This window comes from Sus scrofa, chromosome 9 (assembly GCF_000003025.6).
Source record: "Sus scrofa isolate TJ Tabasco breed Duroc chromosome 9, Sscrofa11.1, whole genome shotgun sequence".
In the NCBI taxonomy this organism is placed as follows: Eukaryota; Metazoa; Chordata; class Mammalia; order Artiodactyla; family Suidae; genus Sus; species Sus scrofa.
Window position 1 is genome coordinate 136,926,870 of NC_010451.4, and position 21,940 is coordinate 136,948,809.

Sequence of the window (21,940 nt, forward strand, 5' to 3'; positions counted from 1 at the left end):
CCTTTTTTTTAATGGCCACGCCCCCAGCATGTGGGGCTTCTCAGGCCAGGGACCAAATCAGCAAGTAAATACTGTAAATGAGTATCGTCCTACGAAGAAGAAAGCGAAAAGCACAGAGCCCTTTAGAACTCCAGCCCGAGGGCTCGGAGGGACACGATCTTGTCGTAAGAAGGGTGCAACACGAAGGACAGAGAGGATGCGTGCGTGGGTGGGTGGGTGGGCGGGCGAATGAAGGGTTAAAGCCTGAGGTATTTCACTGTCAAATGAATCTACCCATTAAAAATGCTGAAGGCATCATGGACTTTCTTAGGGTCACTAAAAACATTTCACTCCAAAATATGCTAACAAGCAAGGCATCTGGGGAAAGTATATTTTCCATACTTAAGTAAAAAGATTTCACTTAAGATCTTACCTTTTATTTTTATTGTCTTTTTGCCATTTCTTGGGCCGCTCCCACGGCATATGGAGGTTCCCAGGCTAGGGGTCCAACTGGAGCTGCAGCCACCAGCCTACGCCAGAGCCACAGCAACATGGGATCCGAGCCGAGTCTGCAACCTACACCACAGCTCACGGCAATGCCGGATCCTCAACCCACTGAGCAAGGGCAGGGACCGAACCCGCAACCTCATGGTTCCTAGTTGGATTCGTTAACCACTGCGCCACGATGGGAACTCCTAAGATCTTACCTTTTAAAGGAAATGGTGAAACCACTTATTCATCATGCATTAGTAAGTGGTGGGTCATTATTTTTATTCGCAATAAAATCCACACAACATAAAATGTAACCGTTTTCCCCATTTTTAAGTCTATCATTCAGGAGTAAGCACAAATAGTTGTACACCCAATCTCCAGAACTCTTTTCATTTTGCAGAACTCAATGTCTACACCCCTTAAACAACAACATCCCCCCCTCCCCGCAGCCCCTAATGGTTTTAGCTATTTTTTTCCCACCCTAGGAATCTTTGCCACAAACAGTTTGGCTGTACAACAAACTGGCCGTAACACAGTTCTGCCATGAAACATAAAGTAACAAAATAGAAATTGAAATAAGAAAATAAATTTAAAAAGGACATAATGAGGGAGTTCCTGCTGTGGCACAGTGGGTTAGGGATCCAGTGTTGCTGCAGCTGTGGCACAGGCAGCAGCTGTGACTCAGATTCAATCCCTGGCCTGGGAACTTCCGTATGTCACAGGTGTGGCCAAAAAAGAAAAAGGGGGAAAAAGACCTAACGGAACATGAACATGAAGAGTAAAAATTTAAGAGATATTACTGTGAAAATGAAAATACAAAAAAACCTCAATACATTCAAAAGGTGTATAGATTCGCTTTACAGTTGTATGCAGGCGTATCCCAGAGAACGCAGCGAGCCCTTTTCAAAGCTGGCAATTAAGGATTCAGAGTCGAATGTTGGACATAAGTTATTCACAGTATAGAAAAAAAGCAAAAACAACTTGCTCTGTCTTTTTCTGTTTCCCTGGCAATAAAACCAACAGATGAGAGAGGCTGTGACTTCTTGTCACTACATGGAACGCACACGCCTGGGCTACATTTAAGTGTTAGATTCCGTGCCAAGTACCCACTTCTGTCTGCATCTTGTTTTCTGCCATCAAACAGCAAAGAAGTCACCATATTCAAGAAGCACAGGCTCATCAGGAACCGCGTAACCATTTTTGGGGGGGGTTGGAAGAGCCTGATTCTTCTTTGGCTTCCCACTTCTAACATTACATAATAAATTTGATAAAGACGGCACGAGGGAACACGCTGTTGTGTCAAATTAGCCAAAGAATTGGTCATTAATGCTTTTGAAGACTGTTGTGAATTTCGGATGTTTTATCTCTTACGGCAAGACTGCCTCACAGCCAATTCATTGTGGAGTGAAACGGCTTGGGGTGAAGATGTTTCTGGCGAAATCGCCAAGAGGGCCCCTACACCCACGGCTCCACTTTCCATCTCTATGAGTCTGATGGCCCCGTGCACCTCTTGCAGGTGGAGTCAGGCAGGGTCTTTTTGTTATGGGAATAATGGCCACCCTTTCGTTACGGGAATAAGGTTCATCTATGTCACAGCCTGTGTCAGGATGTCCTTCCTTTTTGAAGGCTGTTAATATTCCATTGTTTCATAGACCACGTTTTGTTATCCAGTTATCCACTGATGGACGCTTGGGCGACTTCCGCCTCTTGGCTCTTGGAAATAACCCGGCCAAGACACAGCTTTGCAAACTTCTCCAGAGAAGGCTGCCAGTTCCTTTGGCGATACACCTGCAAGTGGAATCGCCGGACCATACGGTAATTCTACTTGGAACTTTTTCAGCAACTGCCCTCCTGCTTTCCACAGTGGCTGCACCAGCGTACATCCCACCAAACAGTGCTGGTGCCCGTCTCTGCACATCCTTGACCACACTGGCTATTGCCTGGGTCTTGCTGTCACTGCTGTTGTCTGGCGAGGTGGCATCTCATTTGGGGTTTGATTCACGTGTTTCCCTGATGCTCAGGGTGTGGAACGTCTTTTCACGAGCGAGTTGGCCTTGGTCTGTTTTCTTTGGGGAACTCTCTCACGTCTGCTCAAGCCCTTGGCCCATTTTAAATTCGGTTGTTTTGCTGTTGTTGAGTCATAGCAGCTCTTTATCTCCTCGGAATACTGACCCTTTAGCGGATGTGTGATCTGCACATACGTTCTCCCATCTGATAGGATGGGAGATAAAAGCTTCTCAGAGACTAAGCTGTGAACTTGGCTGGGCGGTAAATCAAGTGTTTCTATACATGAAGGTCAGCTACCAGCAGTGAACCCAGGTCAGGTGAGGCGGAGTTGGGAATGGAATGTCAAGACAAGATGGGCTCGAGCAGAGGCCTGCACCGGCTTAAGGCTCTGAAGGCTGAACGATGCCCCAAGAAAGGAATTAGGGTCTTTTACATTTTATTTTATTATTATTTTTTCTTTTTACAGTCCCACCTGCGGCATAGGGAAGTTCCCGGGCTAGGGGTTGAGGCCCACGCCACAGCCAGGGCAATACCAGATCCTTGACCACACTGACCAAAGCCAGAGATTGAACCTGCATCCTCACAGAGAAAATGTTGGGTCCTTAACCCACTGAGCTGCAGTAGGACTGCCATCTTCCACATTTTAAATGTAAAATATTGATTTACTTTCTGAAATCCACTTTTCTTTCTTTTTTTCTTTTCTTTTCTTTTTTTTTTTTTGGTCTTTTTAGGGCCGCACCCATGTCATATGGAGGTTCATAGGCTAGGGGTTGAATCAGTGCTGTAGCAGCTGGCCTACATCAAAGCCACAGCAACGCGGGATCCAAGCCGCGTCTGCAACCCACACCACAGCTCACGGCAACGGTGGATCGTTAACCCACTGAGCAAGGCCAGGGATTGAACCTGCAACCTCATGGTTCCTAGTCAGATTCATTAACCACCAAGACACGATGGGGACTCCTGAAACCCACTTTTCTGATTGTTGGTTTACCAAAGTGGTTGGAAAGAATCATGAAAATACTTGGTTATAAAGAAGCAAAATACAAAGGTTAAAAAAAAAAAAAGAGTGAAATCACAATTTTACCAAATTCCCTTTGTAATGAGAAATACACTACTGACTGCTGATGATTGACAGGCAACATCAAAGTAGCAAAAGGAAAAGGATGGGGTGAGCACAACATATTTAAACAGTGGATATTTAGACAGCATGAGCCTGGAAAACGAAGCCTCGCTTCTAATTTCCTGTGTCACTAAAATGTGCAGAATCACCCGAGCTCAGTTTTCATTTTGATTTTATCAAAGACGCCTCCGAAACAGGTCACAGTCTCATGGCAGCTAAAAATACATAGGAATCTAACCTTCAAACAAACACTGGCTTCTTTAGCTGGAAGTGTCAGGGAGGAAACGATGCACAGCACAAGCAGATATGAAGGCCCCGAAATAGCTCCCGTTTCCTCTCCCTATAAACTCTGTCACGGGGCCCGGTCCTCTCTGCTGAGGGACACTCTTTCCTGGGCAGCTCGGCTGTTTCCCAGGCTCTGCAGCGGGGACCCCCAGCCTCGCAGGGATGTTTGCTTTGGAGGAAGACCTTGACCTCCTCTGAACACCTGCAGCCCCCAGCTTTGCCACCTTGGGGGAGGGGGACCATCCCAGCCCCAGAATAGGCATTTCCACATCCCCCACTATTTCTCAACAGAGTGTATCATTCTGTAACATGATGCGTTTTCTGTTTGCTTTTCCATATTTGAGGATAAAAAGCAAACAAAAAACTATACTTGGCTGTTTAGCCCAAAAGAGTTAGTGCAAATCCATCATTGCGTCTTGCCCTCGTTCTGTTTATGCGCTAAACAGGCAGACATGCTTCGCATGCGGAGCATCTGAAGGATACAAGAACGTTATTTTTTAAAACATAAGCTCGAAGGCACTTGGGCTGCGCCCCAGAGAACATTATTCAGTCCCCTTGTTTGAGTCGTCATCCCCGTCAAGCTTTTACAAGTCCCGTGACATTGTGTGAGCAGAAAAACAGATTTTTGTTCTGATGGGACAGGGGAGCCAAAAAAATAGAGGAGGCCTCTCAAAGTCAGCAGAGCTCCTCAGGCATTTGTCAGTGGAGTTTCAGGGTTTGGCTACGTCTACAGCCAAGGCTCCCAACGTCCTCTTTCGCGCTGAGTTTAATAGGGGGTCAGACTTGGCAGGTTTCTGTATTTCTGACACTGGCGAGTCAGGTGAGCTTAAGTCCGTCCCAAAAGGCTCACCCAAGAAAGGAGCCCAGCCTTCCGGTCAGCAGCCCGCCAGGTCCCCTAAACTTCCTGGACGCAGGGCGTGTGGGCAGGTGAACCGATCCCACTGCGCTTCCGCCAGCGCATCCTTCCGTGTCCCTCCCACCTGCAGCAGAACCGGCGGCTGGGAGCGCTCGCATCCCCCTCGAGGACACACCCTGGGGGGCAGCGCACCCAGAGCGTGAGCACCTGCTTCCTGCCAGAAGGTTTTTAGAATAAATTTTCACCTTGGAGGTGCAATCCTCCAAGAACGAACGCACGACTTCCTTGCCCATGACGAGTAAGTAAGTGAGCTCTTCTGTGTCACACATGCCACCCCTTTGAGACTCTCTCCACCAGAGGTGACCCCGTAGAAGGGGCTTGAAGATGCCTGGCACGGGCCACCCCGCCCCTCCCCTGCACCGGCTCCTGCAGAGCCCGCACTGCCCACTCTGCCCCCTGAGGGTCGCAGGTTCCCCCGGCCCCAGTCAGCACCCTTACGGGCGAGCTCCCTGCAGGAAAGATGCCCCAGGCCCTGGCCCTCACTTCCCCTTGGCGAACCTCCGTGTGCTCGCCGGTCCAGGGAAGACGGAGCAGCGTTGAGTTCAGGAGGACCTTGTAAAGACAGAGAGAAGCAGGACCATGTCCCAACGCGCGGGCGATGAGCCGAGCTGCTCATCAGAGCCGCCAGCGCGGACCTGGGGCCGGCGGGCCGAGGACCAGGTGAAGTGCCTTCTTCGTCCAGGGACCACGGAGAGGCTCTGCGCTGGCGAGGGTGCCACACAGCCTCTCATCCTCAAGAGGTTTACAGTTAAACCCCACTGGCCAGGCCGGATCATCTCTCTCCACTGGGACTTTACCGCTTACTCGCTGCCAGGAAGGAGTGTAGAGGTGCCGCCTCTGTCCAGTCTCGTCTCTGGCCCCCGATCAAATCAACCCCGACCATCTCCCTTGGGCTGGAGGGCAGGTGGAGTCATAAAAAGCAGGAGTGTGCAAGGAGCTTCCCATGGGATTGCTGCCGCAGGGTTGGGCCCAGAAACCCCATTCCATCCAGACCAGGGCCTGTCTCTGCGATTAGGGGCGGCACAAAGTTTCTGCAGCGATTAAATAGGGGAGCTTTTGAAGGACGCTCTTATTTGTCCTCGTCCTTTCTTCTGGCCAAGAAAGCTGCTCTGCGCATAAATGGAAACTCATCTCCCGCTGGACTGAAATCTGTCCCCACGAAACGCACAGGTTGAAGTTCTAACCCTCAGGACCTTGGCATGTGACTGGATTTGGAGTTAAGGTCTTTAAAGAGGTGGTCGGGGTAAAAGGAGGCCATTAGGTGGTTCCTAATCCAGCACGACTGGTGTCCTTATAGAAGAGGAAGGAAGATCAGGAACACACACACTCACACACACACACACAGCAAGAAGACGGCCGTCTCCACATCAAGACAGAGGCCTCAGCAGAAACTAGCCCTGTTGACACCTTGACCTCAGAATTTGAGTCTCCACGAGAAACCAATGTCTGGTGTCTAAGCCCCATTGGGGCACTTTGCCATGGCAGCCTGAGCAGACCAGTCGCCTGTTAACTTAGCTGGTCGGCAGTCACTATTCCCGGAGTCCAGGGACGCTGTCCTCTGACAGCGCTCTAGCCTCGCTCTTCACTTAATTCCCTGCCATGACCCTGAGCAAGTCACTCAGCCCTCGTGTGGCTCCATCCATCCGCTACAGCGTGAGACCCCAGCCCTGCAACGGCAGGTCCGATAACACCTAAGTCCACGCAGGTCCGATAACACCCAAGCCCATGCCCGCTGTGCCTTCCACTAAATTCCTAAGATTCACAATGTATCCTAATGACATACACGGGGTGAAACACTGTGTCTTTACGTGAACTCTGGACAGAGATGTTACAATAATGCGCATCCCTTCATGTTTGCAAGGCCTTTGACCATAGCAGTTGTCCAACAGATACATAATACGCAGCAGAGTTCATAGAAAGTTCCATGTGGAATTGTATTAGTAACCGATCAGAACACAAGTCCCCACATCATCTCTCATTTTAAGAGCCAACATCACTAGTTATTTTAGGCTCAATGCACCAAACTCGAGATAATATAGAAATGCCTGTCACGTCAGAATTTTATGGAGCTGAACATAATGAACACAATAATTTAAATTATATAGAAAAAAGGAAGCCAGAATAACTGAAATATTTCTTTTACTTACAATAAGAAAAGATGCACAGTTGTTACTGGCACGAGAGCAGGTGTATAATAACTGTACATCGACTGAATACATGAATGATGAGCTGTTTATTCCATGTTTGTGGGTGATGACAGCCAAAATTAGACCTGGCTTTGTCTAGCAGACTTCCGTAACTCACTTTTAATCAGCAGACAGGGGTAAAAACTGAAACAGGCAGCTCCTTAACCCCCAGGGGTCACACAAATGAAGACGGCAAGTGTGTTTTCTGGGATCATTTCCGTCTTATCAGGCCAGTTGGGTCACCTGGGTCAGGGTGACTGGACAGCATTCTAGTCTCTTCTTCCCAAGCGGAGACTCCAAAGGTGAGCGACTCTCTCCCCCAGAATCCTTTGAAGGTGTGGACTGCTCTGTGGTTTGTGCCCAGAGGGGAAACGCCACCAGGTGAAGCAGGTGCAGGTGAACAGAAGGAGCCTGTTCCAGGGGCTTGGCAACTTTTTACTATACATTTGGTGTTTCTAGCAAGAAAGTGTGATTTTCATTTATTTATTTATTTTTATTTTTGCTCTTTAGGGCTGCACCTGCGGCATATGGAGGTTCCCAAGCTAGGGGTCTAATCAGAGCTACAGCTGCCAGCCTACACCACAGCCAAAGCAATGCATGATCTGAGCTGCCTCTGTGACCTACACCAGAGCTCATGGCAAGGCTAGATCCTTAACCTACTGTGTGAGGACAGGGATTGAACCTGCATCCTCATGGATACTAGCTGGATTGTTTCTGCTGTGCCATAATGGGAACTCCTTAAGCGTGATTTTTAAATACAATTTGCCCTTGGTTAAGGCAGGACCCCTGGCTAAGGCTGGAGCACCTTTACCCCCAGAGCAGCGGCACCCTGGCTTCTCCACTCCCCAGCGCATCGGGGCTGGCCATTCCCCCCCCCCCCCACACACACGGCTGATACACCTAAGAAAAGGAGGCTCAGAGGTGGGGTAACTTGCCAAGATCATGTTGCCAGGAACAACAGGGCTGGGGTCTGAACCCAGGAAGCAGCTCCCAGCTCCCTGCTTGGACCTCTGCCCTATCGTCCATGGTTCCCATTGCACAGAGGCGGAAACTGAGGACCAGAGCGGGAGCGAGGGAGGCCTGTCCACCTGGGCCTCCGCCGCCACAGCCCTACTTCAGACCTGAACGCCGACCCATGCTGATCCAAGCCCAGGGCGAGAAACGAGGGCCAGTGACCAGAAGGCACATCCCTTGGGGTCGGCGGCTAAGGCTCGGTGTATGAAGGGCACTGCGCGGCAGGCACAGGTGCAGCAAGAACTCCAGCCTGTGCAGCTGCGAGGCCAAGGCGGGGGTGGACTCCGCGTGGGGTGCGGCGGGGGAGAACAGGGGAGACCCCGAGGATGAGAGGCGGGGAAGGTCGCATCCGGGTCCAGGGCGCCAGTGAGACCCGCAAGATGTTTCTCCTAATCTGTAACTTTAGGTCCCAGCTAACGGTGCGTGATTATGGTAACGTTTCTGCTGTGGAACGTCTCCAGATCGGTTAAAAATATTTATACTGAGTAGACCCACGCTCACATCTGATTCGTCCAAGTTCTGGGCGGAGGGATCCGCGAGGTAGGGGGCTGTGGAGCAGTGATTCTCAGAGTGGGGTCTGCCTAGAAGCCCGTGGAACCTCAGCTGCTCAGGCCCCGCCCCAGACTTTCCGAATCACAAACCCTCAGGGTGGAGCATGGAAAACGCGTTTTAACAAGCCCTTAGAGTGGGGCATCCTGGGTTCACTCAAGTTTGAAAAATACTGTCTTAGCCAATGGGCCCTAACTAGAGATCGTTCCTGTCTGGATGCGCCACGTGATTAAAACGTGATTCCAGGTACTGGGGGGAGAGAGGAAGGCGAGAGGCACTGAGCAGCTCCGCCTCCTGCTGCAAATGACACGTGGCTTCACCCGGCTCACGGAGGCCCAGCGACTCCTACAAGGAGGCCATCCATGTCTCTCCTGGCTCGCACGCCTCTGGGACAACAATCTTGTCACATGCTTTTCGAAATGCCCAACGCCCAAGTCATGCATATACAACCGGGGAACAAATTCTGAGACAAAGACGACATGTTTGAGAAGTTTCAGACGACCTGGGGGATGGCTGAGATTCGTCCACCCTTAAGACCTGGGGAAGTAAATACAGTGGTCCCTCAGCGGGGGCCGCTTCTGGGAACCCCCGGACCCCAACTCCTTGGATGCTCAAGTCTTTGATGGGAATTGGTGCGGTATTTGCAGGTAACCTGTGCACATTCTCCCGCGCACTGTAAACCGTCTCTAGACGGCCTACAGCCCCTGATGCAATGGAAGTGCTGCAGAAATTGCTGCCGGAAGCGGCAGATTCAAGGTTTGCTTTCTGAAACATGCTGGACTATTTTTTTCTGGATATTTTTGACCCACAATTGATTGAATCTGCAGATGGGGGTCCCATGGATATGAAGGGGTGACTGCACTGAAATTTTAATACTATTTGATAAGGAAAAAACCCTTTAACATATGAAAACCTGAGCATTCTCATTTTCTTAGGAACTAGTCCTGTCCTTGAAAACGATCCCCCCCCCATTCAGGATATTCGTGTTAGTAACAGTTGCATATAAATAAGCCGGCCAAATAAACATCTTATCTTTCTATGGAAGGAAGTTGAGGAAGAAGGAATTGACGCTCTTCCCCAGCAACGATGACAATACCTTTTTGGGTTCCTTTCCCAGAAATCAGTAAAAAACCAAATACCTTTCATTTAAAAAGAAAAAAAAAGCATGGTCATAGAAAATGCTTAAATCTGATCCATATGCCACTCAGATGCTTAAAAAAGATGGTTGCTGTGAGCCAATTTCTCCACTCATTCTGTGCCAAAGAAAACGGATTTCAGTTAAAAAAAAAAGCTTTTATTGCCTCAGAGTGGGCTCTACTCATTCTGTAGGGTATCGCATATGACTCATTTTTCATTCATCATTCTCCATTTGCCACTTAAGATACATTTTCTCACTCAAGCTGACGTTAGCCACTCTGGATAAGCACGTTCAAGTCTGGAAAACATGACACCTTCTCTGGATGGAAGAAATTTTTTAAATGTTGATGCAGGTTAGTATCCACATGTTATAACTTCAGGCAAATGCAATTCTTATTGAAAAAAAAAGCTTGAATTCCAGCTAAAGGAACTTGTACTTTTTATCGCTAAAGTTCCCCTCCTTATCAAAGGCAACAAGACACCCCCAGAGGTAGGCAGTTGAAAAGCCCTAAATGCTCTGTGTGTCATGAAAAAGTTCGAGATCTAAACTCCTGAAAACTAAGGGCTTCACTGCCCATCCTCCTCTGAAGCAGTTCCAAGTTCATGAATCTGCACTTCATTTAACTGGGCAATAAAATGCCCAACAAAATGATGTCCGTTTGTGCCTACATTTCTTTTATCAAAGCTATGGAGTTCCCCGGTGGCCTAGCAGGTTAAGGATCTGGAACTGTCACTGCTGTGGCTCAGGTCACTGCTGGGACACGGGCTCTATCCCTGGCCCAGGAACTTCCTCATGACACAGGCATGGCCAAGAAAAAAAAAAAAAAAAAAAAAAAAAAAAAAAGACAGCTAAAGTAAGATGGAAAACTTGAAATGAATTAGTAGTATTAGAAAATGTTTAAGAAACATAAAAATCAAAATATTTCTAACATGTTGCATAACGGGCTTTTCAGGCAGAATGTGAGGGCTGTGCGTGGATAGGGCTGTAGCTGGGAGCTGGAGGCTCTCTGAGGTCGGGATAAAAACACCCCTGAAGGACTTTGAAAGGTGACCAGAGGAAAGGCAGACTGATTCACAGACAGACAGACAACCAGCTGGAAGGCAATGAAGTGAGAGTCAAGACGCTGCCACAGAGCCCACAACACGGCGGCCAAGCCTCCCCTCTGGGTGGAGTAAACGTGGTTTCTAATTGACTGTCAGGAAAGTCAGCTTTGAATAAGCCTGGAGGGCCCGGGGCCTGCGACCCGCACGTGTGCTCTGGGCTGTTATAAAGCAGGGACATCACGGCAGCAGGAAGAACACGCTCCTGCCGGAGAAGAGGCCGTGTGAGCGGGCCCCACAGACGTGTTCCTGCTGGTGGGGTGTGGTCGGCCCAGGATGCTCGAGGCGAGTGGCTGGGAAAAATGTCTCAGCCCAGCGAGGACTCAGCTTCCTTCCCTACGCTGCAGGCCGACCTGCACCACAGTCTGTGCAGGCAGGAGAGCCCAGTTAAAGGAGCCCCGAGCACGTCCACACCGGCCACCCTTGAGGGCTGTCCCTTCCACACCCGAATAATTTCTTCGGTGTCCCATGTGAAGTCAGGAAACCTGTCACAGAGCCCTGGCCCCTGGAAAGGCAGGCGGATGTTTCAAACAGCGTTGGCCATCAGCAGGTGGATGCTGAGGACACAGGCTCGGCCCCGCCAACGCGGGCCGGTGGCGTGAGAGGGTGCTACACCGCCCGGAAAATGAACTTCCACAGGATGCCCTCAGCAGACGCTCTGCCACACGGAGAGCAACTCGGGGTGCCAACACGTCTCGGCTTGCCCGGGAGCGCCAATTATCTGTGCTCCTCTGTTATGTGTCGTTTCTCCCTTAGACACACACTGGATTTTAACGGCGCCTGCAATGTTCTCATCAAGCAATCGTGCCCCAAGTGCCGGCGCTAAAGATAAAATAGATGCTCATCAATGGGTATCAGCCTTCAAGGACCAAAGGCACAGAAAGAGTTCCCGACCCCCCAATCGAGGCAGCAAGGCACCTCCCCTTTACTTCCCAATCAAGCTTAAATATCCAGCCTCCACAGTCTCGTGGCTAAAGCCACACAGCTGAAGGAGGACCGTGCACCTGACACTTCCAGGGCGTTCCCGGGTCCCGGGAGGTGCCCTCTCCCTACCTTTACTGATGCTTTGTCCTGCACGGGAGGCGCCGTTCCAGGCAGGGTTGGAGGAGGGGGAGCCCGGCGCTTCTTCAGGTCCGACTTGACAGATACCCCTGAGATGTTGCTGAGCGAGAGGGACGGACCCAGCGGGACGGAACGAGGATTCACGCTCGGGGAGTTTGGGGTTGTCGAGCAGCCCTGTCAGGGGAAGACACAGACATGAAATCGCATCGCGCTGGAAGCTTCTCGGTGTGTGATGCCTGAGCATCATGCAAACCCAGCCCCCGCCCCCACCCGAGCTTCTCCTGCCACTTTCACGGCCCGGCTGGCATGGCTCCGGCAACACCCAGATTTTCACTCTCCCGGGAAACGTATCACAGGAGCCCCTGCATGACAGGTTCCCGGTGTGAGGCTTATTTTCCTAATCGCAAAGGAAATGGCAGGCCTGTTACACCTCCAAGCCAGAGTCGGGGCAGATTCCCGATCAGCCTGCACTTCTGACATGGCCTCCTTAAGTGTTTACCCTGCCGTCAGAGGGAGCTCTTCGATGGTGACAAGAGAAGGACAGATGGAGACGAAGCTTTCTCCCGGAGAAGCTGGCTTTGCCGTCTTGCGAAGTATTTTGCCCACTGCCAGGAAGGGGCTTAGGTTTCCCCTAACTCAGATTTTTTGAACAGTTGACAGGGTGGCATGAAAGGCTGGGAAGGCTTTACGTGGCCATTGGGGGCAGTGCTGCAGGAGGGCCCCCAACCAGCTGGAAGGACATTCGACCCGCCGTCTAAACGAGGAGCAGACCCAAGCCACGTAGGTTTTTCTCGGATTCCTCCTCCCTACGTTCTGCTTAGTAGAAGCAGATGAGGGTCCTACAGGAAGAGCATTTAGAGAGGAGCATTCTACCTCCAAGCGAACAAGGACACGGAGCCCAGCCCCTGCCCTGCATCCGCTCCCCCCAGCCCTGGGCCCGGGCCCCATGCATTCCACACCCAGGCCGGTGCAGGGGAGACGGCAGTCCACAGTGGGTGTGGACACACTGCCCAGACTCGGTTCCTGGCTTTGCCACCAGATAAGCCGTGTGACCTTGGACAGGCTTTGTCTCCCCTAAAACGGGGGCAACCATCAGGACCCATACATCACAAAGCGATGGGTTCCTGCAGGGGAGAGGGCCTGAGAGAGTTCTGGGCGCCGTAAGTGCCCGCCGTGTGCTGCCTGTGACAGCTACCGTGTGTTTGCTTCTTTTTTCTCCCCTGTTAAAACACGGGCCTCACAAAGAGCGATGGCTCCCCCCTGCACCCATGACCGTGTCCGGCTCCCAGCAGCTCCCGGTACCGGTGGATGGTCCTGCCCTCCTGTTTCTCACAAGGAACTTGCGGGAAGCTTTCCTCTGAACCGTATGTGACATAAATATATACAGGAAACATCGCATTCAGCAAAGGCCCTGTATTCTGTTCTGCCGATTATATTCTCGTTCAGTTTCCTGAGAGGATATATTTGAGACTCGGATTTTCTTGTCCTTGAATATTGAAGTCAAAGGAAAAGCCAGTCCTTCAAGGTTGCTTTTTAGGCCAATTCGTGCTTCCTTGTGAGACACTGACCATCAGCTGCCCTGCTCCCCGGATGCAGAGCCCCGCCGGGAGCAGGGATGGACAGGGACAGGGTCCCACTCAGAAAACGTCCCTGTGCCCCCTGGGAGCCCACACGAAAGCTAAAGAAAACCCATCCATGTCTCTCCCAGTCCTCGACCTCCACAGCTACTGGACTGGTTCCCAAGCAAACAGGCCAATGCAAACGAACTCGCTTAAATAGCTTCTCCTGCCTTGCAGCCTCCTGCACACAGCAAAGCAAAGGGACCAAAGATTCGCTCACCCATCAGGGTCCCGACAATAGAGTCAGCAAATGAAACCAGCCAGAGCCGGGGCTGGCTGGTCCGAGGCTGGGGCTGGGGAGGTGTTTTGCCTGACGGCCAGCTTGCTCGAGTGCCCCCCCCCCCAAGGGGCTTTTATAAACTCGTGCTGTGGAGGTTTTGCTGAAGCTTGTGACTTGCAGTGCAGGACTCGAGTCACCGCCGGCATCGTGTCTCTGGGGTATGCCCAGCTCCCTTCAACCTCCCTAAACCCGACGTTTGTGACAGCTCATTCCACACCCTCATACTAACCGTTTTTCTTCCCTCCACCCTGTCCAGACCGGGCGCTTCCAATCCCACTTGTCCCCAGGGGGCACCACAACTCTGCATGCCTGACCTGAACCCTCTGGGTTCACTGTGGTCCCTGAACCCCAGCTCTTTGCAGACAGCCTCCTAAAAGCACTTTGCAGCTCATCCATTTTTAGCCATTTTTAGCCGAATTCCCCCACCTCCACCCGCACCCCCAGGGTCAGGGGCCATGAACTCTTGGTCCACCTGCGCCTCTCCTGAATTCTGAAACACGGCAGTGTTTCTCCACCTTCAACCGATGGGCAGCAAACCCTCAGAGCATGTTGTGGTTTGACTCCTATTCCCTTCTTTTTCTCCTCCGAGATTCATGCACAGAGTGTAGAAAAAATCCACAGAATAATTTAGATAGAAAGACTGTTAGTTATCAGATGTCCTTTAAGATGCTAATTCGCATCAACATAAAATAACATGGCCCACGTAGCGTGGGGTCTAGACACGCCCCCACCCTCCTATTCTAGTTCCATGGTTTTCTCCTGCTACGAAGTGGCCAGATTCCACGGACAGACCATGACACGCCTGTAAGAGGGGTCTGGTTTCCTGTTCCTGTTCAAATAGGTCAATAACATTTTTAGAAAAACCATCAAGCCCTTTTCTGGTAGGGGTGGGGTAAGTGATGCCTTTTTGCAAAGCTTGGTGACAAAATCACAGATTCTGGCTCTCACAGTCACACCAGATCTCAGGAGTTCTCCTGTGGGTGAAGCCTAACAAATCATTAAGAAAGAGGAATGAAGGAATTCCCAATGTGGCTCAGTGGTAACAAATCCAATTAGTATCCATGAAGATGCAGGTTCGATCCCTGGCCTCGCTCAGTGAGTTGAGGATCCAGCATCTGGTGTAGGCCATCAGCTATAGCTCCTATTCAACCCCTAGCCTGGGAACGTCCATATGCTGCAGGTGTGGCCCTAAAGAGACCCCCCCCCAAAAAAAAAGCAATGAAGTCTACAAATAACAAATGCTGGAGAGGGTATGGAGAAAAGGGAACCCCTCTGCACTGTTGGTGGGAATGTAAACTAGTACAACCACTATGGAGAACAAACAGTATGGAAGCGCCTCAGAAAACTAAATATGGAACTACCATATGATCCAGCAATCCCACTCCTGGCACATATTTGGACAAAACTGCAATTCAAAAAGATCCATGCACCCCTATGTTCATTCACAATTGCTGAAACATGGAAACAACCTCAATGTCCATAGATAGATGACTGGATTAAGAAGATGTGGTACATATACACAATGGAATACTACTCAGCTATAGAAAAGAATGAACTAATGCCACTTGCAACAACATTAATGCAACCAGAGATTCTCATATTCAATGAAGTAAGTCTAAAAAAGAAAGACAAATACCATGTGATACCACTTATACCCTGAATCTGAAACATGGCACAAATGAACCTGTCTACAAAACAGAAACAGACTCACAGATATGGAGAACAGACTTGTGGTTGCCAAGGGCGGAGAGGGGAAGCAGTGGGACAGACAGGGAGTTTGGGGTCAGTTGGTGCAAACTATTCCATTTAGATGGCTAAGCAGTGAGGGTCTGCTCTACTGCACAGGGAACTGTGTCCGGTCTCTTGGAATAAGACATTACGGGGATGACATGAGAAAAAGAAGGTATATGCATGGACGACTGGGCCACTTTGCTGCACAGCAGAAGCTGGCACGCCACTGTAAATCAGCTATGCGTACCTTAGTTTAAAAAAAGGCAAAGGAGAATGCAGTGGATGATGAAGGAACAGGGAAAAAGGCAAACCCAGCCATTAGGTCCCAGGGCTTGTGGGACTTCAGAGTGAGAGGCGGACACCCCCTCCAGACGTGGGCCGTCCCCAGAGGCCTCGTCAGAGGGGAAACCATTCTAAACTCATCACCACCCACAGCCCACGGGTTTATTACATTCAGTATAAAATGGTCACTTGACCCCATCCCACGCGCACAGCTGGGAGTGGAGGGCCAGCAAACAACTTCGGCTTCTGCGTGTCAGCTCGAAAGACACCATCTTCATCTTGATTTTGCCATAGATATTTAGCCTTCTTTTTTTTTGTCTTTTTAGAGTCACACCCGTGGCATATGGAGGTTCCCAGGCTAGGCGTCCAATCGGAGCTGTAGCTGCTGGCCTACACCACAGGCACAGCAACGTGGGATCCGAACCTTGTCTGCGACCTACACCACGGCTCACAGCAATCCTGGATCCTTAACCCACTGATCGAGGCCAGGGATTGAACCCGCACCCTCGTGGATACTAGTCGGGTTCATTAACCGATGAACCATGACGGGAACTCCTCTAGCCTTACATTTAAGAGATATAAAATTGATGTTTCTGCTTGAAAGGTGCTCATTATCTCAGTGAGTCTGAATCTCCTCCGGCTGTGGGAGGCACACCACGGGCCGGGACACGGTGCTGCACACGCTCCAAACGTCGACGGAAAGGAGTTCCTGCTATGGCCAGTGGGTTAAGAATCTGACTGCAGCACCTCGGGTTTGATCCCTGGCCCGGGCACGTCCATAAGCCATGGGTGTGGCCATTAAAAAAAGATCAATGGAAAAATAATGCACAGTCTAAAAGTGGAAAGTTCTGTTTCATGTGATGGACGAAACTGAGGGCTTGAGGGGCACAGCCTCTCAGGCGGTTCTGCGGGACGGCTCTAAAGAGGGCAGGAGGAGCCAGATACACAGGGGTTTGTGCGACAAAACACTGACAGATCACCGTTAATGAAAGAAAACCAGACATCTCACGCTAATGCATTTGGCGTTTTCCTGTGCGCAGGACGCTGCAAGGGTCCGGGCTCACTGGAGTCGTCCCTTTGACTTGCACCTCAGCTGTCTGGGGCCGGCGTCCGGTGCTCTCATCCTGGGGCCCTCAGGGCCTCTCTGGGGGTGGGGCTGCAGCTGCTGACCGCTCGGTGGCGGCCTCCTGGTCCCATCCTGTGTCCCCTCAGGGCTCACTGGGGTACAGGGGGCGGCTGCCCGGGATGGCTGGATGGCTGCAGCCTCCTCTGTTTCCTGATCCAGCCGCAGCACTTTTTCTTTGACCCAAATGCCTGGAGCATTTCTGCAGGGAGATGCAAGGACCCGGAGGGCTTCCCAAGGAGCTGATCCCAGGAGGCCCTGAGCGCCCGTGGTGGCTGGATGACTGCAAGCTCTGCCCTCAGAGCTGTCAGGAGCACCATGGCAGGCATGCGGGCTCGCTGGGCAGGACTCAAGGCAGAGGGCACTGCCGGGATAGGCGAGAGCTCGAGGTACCCCCAGAGGCTCTGGGAGCACGGGGTCCCCCTAGAATGACTTTGGGGTTCATGGGCACCGCAGAGAGTGGGTTTCTCTCTTACTCTACACCTGATCAGAGATCGGTACCAGGCAGGACACTGAATACCTCCTGGGGGGCTCGGCTCTTTCCACTCAGCTCAAACTGACACATCTTCTTGTTTTGCTCAAGTTCCTGATGTGGTCTGCACCCGGCAGCTTTATGAGCACACAGATGTCGCAGCCGAGGGAGGGGGCAGCCGCTCCTCTAAGCAAGAAGGGGGGCGACCTCCGGCTGGAATACGCTTCTGCAGACAAAGGGTCAAGGCTGTGCTTGAAACCTTTCTGTTTAAATCACCTTGTTAAAAAAAAGTGCAGACGAAGGGTCATTTTGTTTCCATTTCCCCAAACGGTTCTTTCAGGCGCATAAGACTATTTGTCGTGTGAGAACCAGCCATGTCATCAAGTGGACCTTTTGACACGGCTGGCGTTCAGACAGAGAGTTTTGTCTAAATATTGCGGAAAATATTTTGGTATAGCAAGCACAGTCTAAAATAGCCACGGCAGCCTGTTCAGCAGCAGACGCTTGTAAATTCCGCCAGCCACAGTGGGGATGGGGTGCTTTCAGAGCTGTGATGGCGAGAAGAACTGCAGCCTAAGGAAAGGAACTCCTCAGACTGGCGGAGCCTCCTGGGGATGGGATGGGATGCAGCCCCCTCTCCTTAACCCACGTGGCCCCCTCTCCAAAGGACTTTCTCTGGCTCTTCTGCTTTTTCTTCCTTTCTCTTGTCTTCCTTCCTCTGTTCTCTCTTTCTCTCCCTCCCTCCCTTCCTTCCTTTTTCTTTCTTTCTTTTCTCTTTTTTTCTCTGTTACTGTCTCTTTCTTTCTTCATTGTCAAAGAGCCAGGTGGGAGTGAAGCTGCAGTCAGACCTGTTCCCCACTCGCCTTCCCCTTGGACACGGGTTGGGCAGGGACTCAAGGCAGAACATACACCCGAAGCCAGCCGGGCAGAGACTCCGCTGTCCTGCCCACACGTACAGGATCCGCTGGGCAGAGCAGCCCAGGGCTATCAAAGCTCCTGGCATCCTCGGGTGTGAAAGCAGAGAGCTTCACTTCCCACGCTGCGGCTGCCGGCCCCGTCCTGGATGCAGGGTCAGGCCGAGTTCCCTTCCCAGGATGGCGCGCCCTGCCTGCTGGTCCTTATCCTCAGACGCAGCCTTCCTGATGGGCGGGCCCTTGCTGCATCCGTGCCCCGACGGCGAGCTGTCTTCTGTCTGCCTGGACATCTGGCATCGATTCAGAGTGAAGGGCAAGTCGAGTGGCACGAAGCGCGCCAGCTCCGTAAGGATGAATCTCCGTGACGGGCCGAGACACGGAGCTTGGGAATCAGGTCGTTCCTATGCGATGTGAGTGGGAAATGACCATTCCTGGGCCAGGCCCCTCCGTGGGAACGCCGGAGGGATGGCGTTTCTCTGGAAGACGAGCGGGAGAAGCTGTGTGGCCAAGAAAATACTGTGCCACACAAGCTCTCAGATGGTTATAAGCATCAGAACGATTTCGGATCGTGTCTCTCCTGCTGGGATTTCTCCTTTCAGCTCACGGGGAGCCCGGGACTCGAACCAGACGCAGCGAGGGCACTGCAGGTGGAGGACACTCTGCAGCCTCTGCTGTAGAACCCTCTCAAAACCCAAACCTGCTAGCAAACACGTTTGGAATTTGCTGGTCATCTGTAATTGGTGACGTTCATCAGGACCCTTTAGAGAGGCAGGAATTTCTGAAAAGCTTGTGAAGGGAAAGGAAAGACGCCCCCGTTAATTCAAAGATGGAGAGTGCGCTGGGCCCCTCGGGGCAGGTGGCCTGGATGGCGAGATGGAGGAGGGGACAGCAGGAGGGACGTTGGGGGCTGGCGTGAGGGAGGGGCAGAGAGGCTGGGGACCACAAGAATGAGGGGGCCGGATGGGCAGAGAGCTAAGGAAAACACCCGAAGTGCACAACCTGGGTGTGTGTGTGTGTGTGTGTGTGTGTGTGTGATGGTTCACCGTGGTCCTATGTGAGATTTCAACAGAAGCAAACTCACTTAGGCACAATTAGGGAGGGAGAAGTTTCTAATTCACACAAACAATAAAACCCTCAAAACAAAGGTTTCCCTTTCACACGTACACAATGTCCTCAAGTTTACACAGCAGTGGGCTTTGACGACTGACCTGTGATTGTGGTTTTTACGAAAACTCATCAGGCGTGAGATTTCCTGCGTGGCCACACTTGAGATAAATGCGTTTCTCCAGCAGCTCCCGCTCTGGGGCGGTGGGTTAAGAATCCGACCGCAGCGACCCGAATTGCTGCGGAGGCTCCAGCTCCATCCCCGGGCTGGTGCTGGGGGTGAGAGGATCCTGGCTGGGAACTTCCATCTGCAGTGGGTGCAGCCGTCAACAAAGTGGGTCCCTCTAAACCCTGGGGACCTCGCAGGCTAATGGCCCCTGGGGGCTCCCTGATCCTCTGGCTGGAGGGGGAAAGGACAGGGGGGCCCGGCTGTCATCTGCCACTGGCTGGGTCTGAGGGCCGACTCAAAAGACGCCTCATCCCCATATAGAAACAAAACTCAAATGAGAACCGGTCTCTCAAAGAAGTCAGATTATTTCCAGTATTTGCATCTGACCAGGAAGGGCTACTCGGGGACTTCAGGCAGGTCACAGGGGCCACTGGGGAGGAAATCAAGCCGACTGGATTTCTCTTCCAGCAAATTTATCTTCAGGAAAAGCAGGAGGGTTTTGAGAAGCAGGAAGCATGGCTACAGTTAAACCGCCCAGCCTGGTCCAAACACCCCCGGTCTCACTTGCAAAGACATCTGTCACACTGTGCCACCCATCGTGCTGGAGAAGTGTGACCACAAAATTCATTTTCACGTAGCCCAGGGAAAAGGCCCACCTGGAAAGCACTGGGGCAGCAGCATTTTGAAGAGTGTCCTGTCCCACCCCAGGCCTGGCTGAAGCCAGAGACCCCGTGGGGCACGAAGTTTCCTCACACCTCCCCACTTTACCTGCATGACAGCCGACTTGTCATCACCTGGACCCCTTTCAGAGGGAGGAGGCGGAGGCCCAGAAAGTGACCGTCCCTGAGCCGCACACCAGTGAAGGGCAGAGTGGGTGGCCCGGCAATGGCACAGATGTTCTGGAATGCGGCTGCACATCCGAACCCACCCCTATAGCTTTCCTAGATGGGAAAGCCTGGGCCACAAGCAAGACCAGCTTCAGCAGAAGCTCCGTGATGGGACCAGGCATCAGCTGTTTTTCTTTTTAACAAATTATGGCTCATTTCACTCAATATGAGATTCTCTAGTTCCATCCATGTTGCTGCAAATGGCATTATGTCATTCTTTTTTATGGCTGAATAGTATTCCATTGTGTATACAGAACAAAGGGTGGGGGAAAAATGTAATTGTAATGTATACATGTAAGGATAACTTGATCCCCTTGCTGTACAGTGGGAAAAAAAAATAAAATAAAATAAAAACAAACAAACAAAAAACCAACAACAAAAAAACCCCAAATTATGACGTCAAAACACATGTAACATAAAATTGACCCTTTTAAAGTGTACGCTTCAGTGGTGTGACATGCATCCCAAGGTCGTCCCGCCCTCATCACCAGCTAGTTCCAGAATGTCTCATCCCCTAAAAGGGAGCCCTGCACCCATTTAGCAGCCACCGCCCCCCCACCTCCCCTGGCCCTGGCCACCTCACGTCTGCTTCCTGACGCTGCAGACAGATCCGCTTTCCTGACTGCTGCCCAAAAACGCAATCGGACAACACGTGGCTTGGGGGCCTGGCTTCTTTCTTCCTCTCTCCCTCCCTCCTATCTTCCTTCCTCTCTCCCGTCCTTCCTTTCAGGGGCCACACCCACGGCACGTGGAAGTTCCAGCATATGAATCTGAGCTGCAGCTGCAACCGACACCACAGCTGCAGCACATGCCAGAGCCTTTAACCCATTGTGCTGGGCTGGGGATGGAACCTGCATCTCCTCAGTCGGGTTCTTAACCCACTGCACCACAGTGGGAACTCCTGGGCCTGGCTTCTCTCCCTTGGTGTGGTGATTTCCAGCTTCCTCTGCGGGGCAGCCTGGGTCGCAGCTTCCTCTCTCCACGGCTGTGGCGCATGCACGTCCTGTCTGCCTCACCTGGGGACAGGTGTCTGAGCTGTGCCTGCCTTTGGGCTCTGAGCCCAGAGCTGCCATGAAACCCTGTACAGGTGTTTGCCTGAATCTCCGCCATCCGCTCCTGAGGATCTGGGAGCAGAGGCACCGGGTCTCCGCTTCACTGCCCGAGGGACCGGCCGCTACCCCACGGTTGCCCAGTAGCCGTGTGACCTTCCTGCCAGCAGCAGGAGAGCTTCCAGCGTCTCCACACCCTGGCCAGCCCTTGTTAGCCGTGCGTTCCATCTCGGTGGGTTGGTTTGGGGTTGCAGCCCCTGTTCGTCGTGGCCCCAGGCACCCTTGCTGGCTGTTAGACGAGGCAAGGCTAAGAACCACTGAGGCCGAGGCCTCCCTGTGACCACGACACCACGCTGCCCAGGGCAGAGGTGGCTGCCTCTTCCTTCTCCCTCAGGACGAAGCCTTAGAGCATCGGCACAGGAGCTGCCCGCCTGTCCCTGAGACGTCCCTCTGAAAGTCTCA

The 21,940-nt window shown here is 51.8% G+C and overlaps 1 protein-coding gene across 1 annotated transcript in view; it reads right to left on the reverse strand.

The window, feature by feature from the left end:
* The window catches only part of COBL (cordon-bleu WH2 repeat protein), a 204,729-nt gene that overhangs the window by 76,349 nt on the left and 106,440 nt on the right, over positions 1-21,940 (reverse strand). Inside the window, 1 exon segment of the mRNA XM_021063931.1 lies at positions 11,840-12,022. Within this exon segment, the coding sequence (XP_020919590.1) occupies positions 11,840-12,022 (183 nt within the window).